At 42.5% G+C, this 5,000-nt stretch overlaps 1 protein-coding gene across 1 annotated transcript in view; it reads right to left on the bottom strand.

Annotated features, from left to right (window-relative positions):
* Positions 1 to 5,000, bottom strand: part of LOC311149552 (G protein-coupled receptor 137Ba-like) — a 19,055-nt gene that overhangs the window by 7,538 nt on the left and 6,517 nt on the right. The window contains exon 4 of the mRNA XM_084186728.1: positions 4,687 to 4,836. Within this exon, the coding sequence (XP_084042854.1) occupies positions 4,687 to 4,836 (150 nt within the window). The remainder of the gene's footprint in view (positions 1 to 4,686; positions 4,837 to 5,000) is intronic.

Genomic DNA, 5,000 nt, shown 5'->3' with positions numbered 1-5,000 from the left:
GGTGTACCTGTGGATGTATTTCAAGGCCTATCTTCAAACACAGTGCCTCTTTGCTTGACATCATGGGAAAATCAAAAGAAATCAGCCAAGGCCTCAGAAAAAAAATATTGTAGACCTCCACAAGTCTGGTCATCCTTGGGAGCAATTTCCAAACGCCTGAAGGTACCACGTTCATCTGTACAAACAATAGTACGCAAGTATAAACACCATGGGACCACGCAGCCATCATACCGCTCAGGAAGGAGACGCATTCTGTCTCCTAGAGATGAACGTACTTTGGTGCGAAAAGTGCAAATCAATCCCAGAACAACAGCAAAGGACCTTGTGAAGATACTGGAGGAAACAGGTACAAAAGTATCTATATCCACAGTAAATCGAGTCCTATATCGACATAACCTGAAAGGCCGCTCAGCAAGGAAAAAGCTCCGAAACCGACGTAAAAAAGCCAAACTACGGTTTGCAACTGCACATGGGGACAAAGATCGTACTTTTTGGAGAAATGTCCTCTGGTCTGATGAAACAAAAATAGAACTGTTTGGCCATAATGACTATCTTTATGTTTGGAGGAAAAAGGGGAAGGCTTGCAAGCCGAAGAAAACCATCCCAACCGTGACGCACGGGGGTGGCAGCATCATGCTGTGGGGGTGCTTTGCTGCAGGAGGGACTGGTGCACTTCACAAAATAGATGGCATCATGAGGAAGGAAAATTTGGTGGATATATTGAAGTAACATCTCAAGACATCAGTCAGGAAGTTAAAGCTTGGTCGCAAATGGGTCTTCCAAATGGACAATGACCCCAAGCATACTTCCAAAGTTGTGGCAAAATGGCTTAAGGACAACAAAGTCAAGGTATTGGAGTGGCCATCACAAAGCCCTGTCCTCAACCTATAATTTTTTTTGGGCAGAACTGAAAAAGCGTGTGCGAGCAAGGAGGCCTACAAACCTGACTCAGTTACACCAGCTCTGTCAGGAGGAATGGGCCAAAATTCACCCAACTTATTGTGGGAAGCTTGTGGAAGGCTACCCGAAACGTTTGACCCAAGTTAAACAATTTAAAGGCAATGCTACCAAATACTAATTGAGTGTATGTAAACTCCTGACCCACTGGGAATGTGATGAAAGAAATAAAAGCTGAAATAAATCATTCTCTCTACTATTATTCTGACATTTCACATTCTTAAAATAAAGTGGTGATCCTAACTGACCTTAGACAGGGAATTTTTACTAGGATTAAATGTCAGGAAATTGTGAAAAACTGAGTTTAAATGTAATTGGCTAAAGTGTATGTAAACAAATGACTTCAACTGTATGTTGTGACCACAGTACTCATACTGTATATAGCCATGTTATATATTATGACCTCAGCACTACACACCTGATTCCAGTGTTTATCCTGGTAATGGGGTAAGGTTTGATGAGTTGATTTTACATTTTTTAAATGTATTCATTTAAATTAAATCAAAGTTTATTGGTGACGTACACAGATTTGCAGTTGTTATTGCACTTATGTGTCTAACTCCAATAGTGTAGCAACAAAACAACAATTAAAATGTAAAAATATAGAAATTAAGAAATATCAGAAAGAACAATGTCAGAGTCCGGAATATATTTATATATACCACTACCAGTCAAAAGTTTGGACAAACCTACTAATTCAAGGGTTTTTCTTTATTTTTACTATTTTCTACGTTGTAGAATAATAGTGAAGACATCAAAACTTTGAAATAACACATATTGAATTATGTACAGTCGTGTTCAAAAGTTTTGAGAATGACACAAGTATTGGTCTTCACAAAGTTTGCTGCTTCAGTGTTTTTAGATATTTTTGTCAGATGTTACTATGGTATACTGAAGTATAATTACAAGCATTCCATAAGTGTCAAAGGCTTTTATTGTCAATTACATTAAGTTTATGCAAAGAGTCAATATTTGCAGTGTTGACCCTTCTTTTTCAAGACCTCTGCAATCCGCCCTGGCATGCTGTCAATTACCTTATTGGCCACATCCTGATGGCAGCCCATTCTTGCATAATCAATGCTTGGAGTTTGTCAGAATTTGTGGGTTTTTGTTTGTCCACCCGCCTCTTGAGGATTGACCACAAGTTCTCAATGGGATTAAGGTCTGGGGAGTTTCCTGGCCATGGACCCAAAATGTCTATGTTTTGTTCCCCGAGCCACTTAGTTATCGCTTTTACCTTATGGCAAGGTGCTCCATCATTCTGGAAAAAGCATTGTTCGTCACCAAACTGTTCTTGGATGGTTGGGAGAAGTTGCTCTCGGAGGATGTGTTGGTACCATTCTTTATTCATGGCTGTGTTCTTAGGCAAAATTGTGAGTGAGCCCACTCCCTTGGCTGAGAAGCAACCCCACACATGAATGGTTTCAGGATGCTTTACTATTGGCATGACACAGGACTGATGGTAGCGCTCACCTTGTCTTCTCCGGACAAGCTTTTTTCCGGATGCCCCAAACAATCGAATTACTTTAACCCAGTACTCAGCAGTCCAATCCCTGTACCTTTTGCAGAATATCAGTCTGTCCCTGATGTTTGGTCCAAGTCCATATTATGGCAAGAACAGCTCAAATAAGCAAAGAGAAACAACAGTCCATCATTACTTATAGACATGAAGATCAGTCAATACGGAAAATGTCAAGAACTTTTAAAGTTTCTTCAAGTGCAGTCGCAAAAACCATCATGCACTATGATGAAACTGGCTCTCATGAGGACCTCCACAGGAATGGAAGACCCAGAGTTACCTCTACTGCAGAGGATAAGTTCATTAGAGTTACCAGCATCAGAAATTGCAGCCCAAATATAAACTTCACAGAGTTCAAGTCACAGACACATCTCAACATCAACTGTTCAGAAGAGACTGTGTGAATCAGGCCTTCATGGTCAAATTGCTTCAAAGAAACCACTACTAAAGGACACCAATAAGAAGAAGAGACCTGCTTGGGCCAAGAAACCCGAGCAATGGACATTAGACCGGTGGAAATCTGTCCTTTGGTCTGATAAGTCCAAATTTGACATTTTTGGTTCCAACCGCCGTGTCTTTGTGAGATGCGGTGTGGGTGAACGGATGATCTCTGCATGTGTAGTTCCCACCATAAAGCATGGAGGAGGAGGTATTATGGTGTAGGGGTGCTTTGCTGGTGACACTGTCAGTGATTTATTTAGAATTCAAGGCACACTTAACCAGCATGGCTACCACAGCATTCTGCAGCGATACGCCATCCCATCTGGTTTGGGCTTTGTTGGACTATCATTTGTTTTTCAACAGGACAATGACCCAACACACTTCCAGGCTGTGTAAGGGCTATTTTACCAAGAAGGAGAGTGATGGAGTGCTGCATCAGATGACCTGGCCTCCACAATCCCCCGACTTCAACTCAATTGAGTTGGTTTGGGATGAGTCGGACGGCAGAGTGAAGGAAAAGCAGCTAACAAGTGCTCAGCATATGTGGGAGCTCCTTCTAGACTGTTGGAAAAGCATTCCTCAAGAAGCTGGTTGAGAGAATGCCAAGAGTGTGCAAAGCTGTCGTCAAGGCAACGGGTGGCTACTTTGTAGAATCTCAAATATATAATATATTTTGATTTGTTTAACACTTTCTTGGTTACTACATGATTCCATGTGTTAATTCATAGTTCTGATGTCTTCACTTTTATTCTACAATGTAGAAAATAGTAAAAATAAAGAAAAACCCTGGAATGAGTACTTGTGTCCAAATGTTTGACTGGTACTGTACATATATACCTATATATATATATATATATATACAGTACCAGTCAAAAGTTTGGACACAAGTACTAATGATGTATCTATATAATTGTGTGTGTATAGACAGCACAGACATTATATGAATAGAAAAGGTGTGTACGGCAGTAGTTCTGTAGGATGAACCAGCACCACCCCTGTGGGGCCCCTGTGTTGAGGGTCAGCGTGCTGGAGGTGTTGTTGCCTACCTTCACCACCTGGGGGCGGCACGTCAGGAAGTCCAGGACACTTTTGGACAAGGCGGGGTTCAGACCCAGGGCCTCGAGCTTAATGATGAGCTTGGAGGGTACTATGGTGTTGAAGGCTGAGCTATAGTCAATGAACAGCATTCTTACATAGGTATTTGTCTTCTCCAGATGGGATAGGGCAGTGTGCAGTGCGATGACGATTGCATCGTCTGTGGATCTGTTGGGGCGGTATGCAAATTGAAGTGGGTCAAGGGTGACAGGTAAGGTAGAGGTGATATGATCCTTGACTAGCCTCTCAAAGCACTTCATGATGACAGAGGTGAGTGCTACGGGGCGATAGTCATTTAGTTCAGTTACCTTTGCTTTCTTGGGTACAGGAACAATGGTGGACATCTTAAAGCAAGTGGGGACAACAGACTGGGATATGGAGAGATTGAATATGTCCGTAAAAACTCCAGACAGCTGGTCTGCACATGCTCTGAGGACGAGGCTTAGGATGGCGTCTGGGCCGGCAGCATTGAGAGGATTAACAATGACTTAGTCACCTCTTATCCAGAGCAACTTACAGGAGCAATTAGGGTTAAGTGCCTTGCTCAAGGGCACATCGACAGATTTTTTTTTTCTTCGAACCAACGTCCTTTCGGTTATTAAGCGCTAGGCTTTCTTCAACCTTTGATTAGTGGAATTAGGTGTGTAGGGAAAGACACTGTTGTACGGTATTACCTGGTCAGATACATTGTACCAGTCGTAGTCGAAAGAGTTGATGCTCTTGATGTTGGTGAGGGCCAGAACCAGCAGGTTGTAACAGGCTCTGGATGTGTAGAGTAGGGTGACTGTGGCTCCTATAGCTGTCACCTGGCACACCGAGGTTCCCTGGGCAGAGGAATGGGAAGGAAAACACACTGTCTCAGATCGTTTTAGCTCTGTGTGATCCTACAACCTGGTCCCAGTTCTGATGTCTCCTATGGTCCTCAACAAGTGGACAGGACAGGCCAGCGAAGGCAGTACACACCAGTAACAAAATAACTATCCAACTG

Source organism: Coregonus lavaretus, assembly GCF_964263955.1.
Source record: "Coregonus lavaretus genome assembly, chromosome: 1".
Lineage (NCBI taxonomy): Eukaryota > Metazoa > Chordata > Actinopteri > Salmoniformes > Salmonidae > Coregonus > Coregonus lavaretus.
This window is presented reverse-complemented; position numbering and strand designations above follow the sequence as displayed.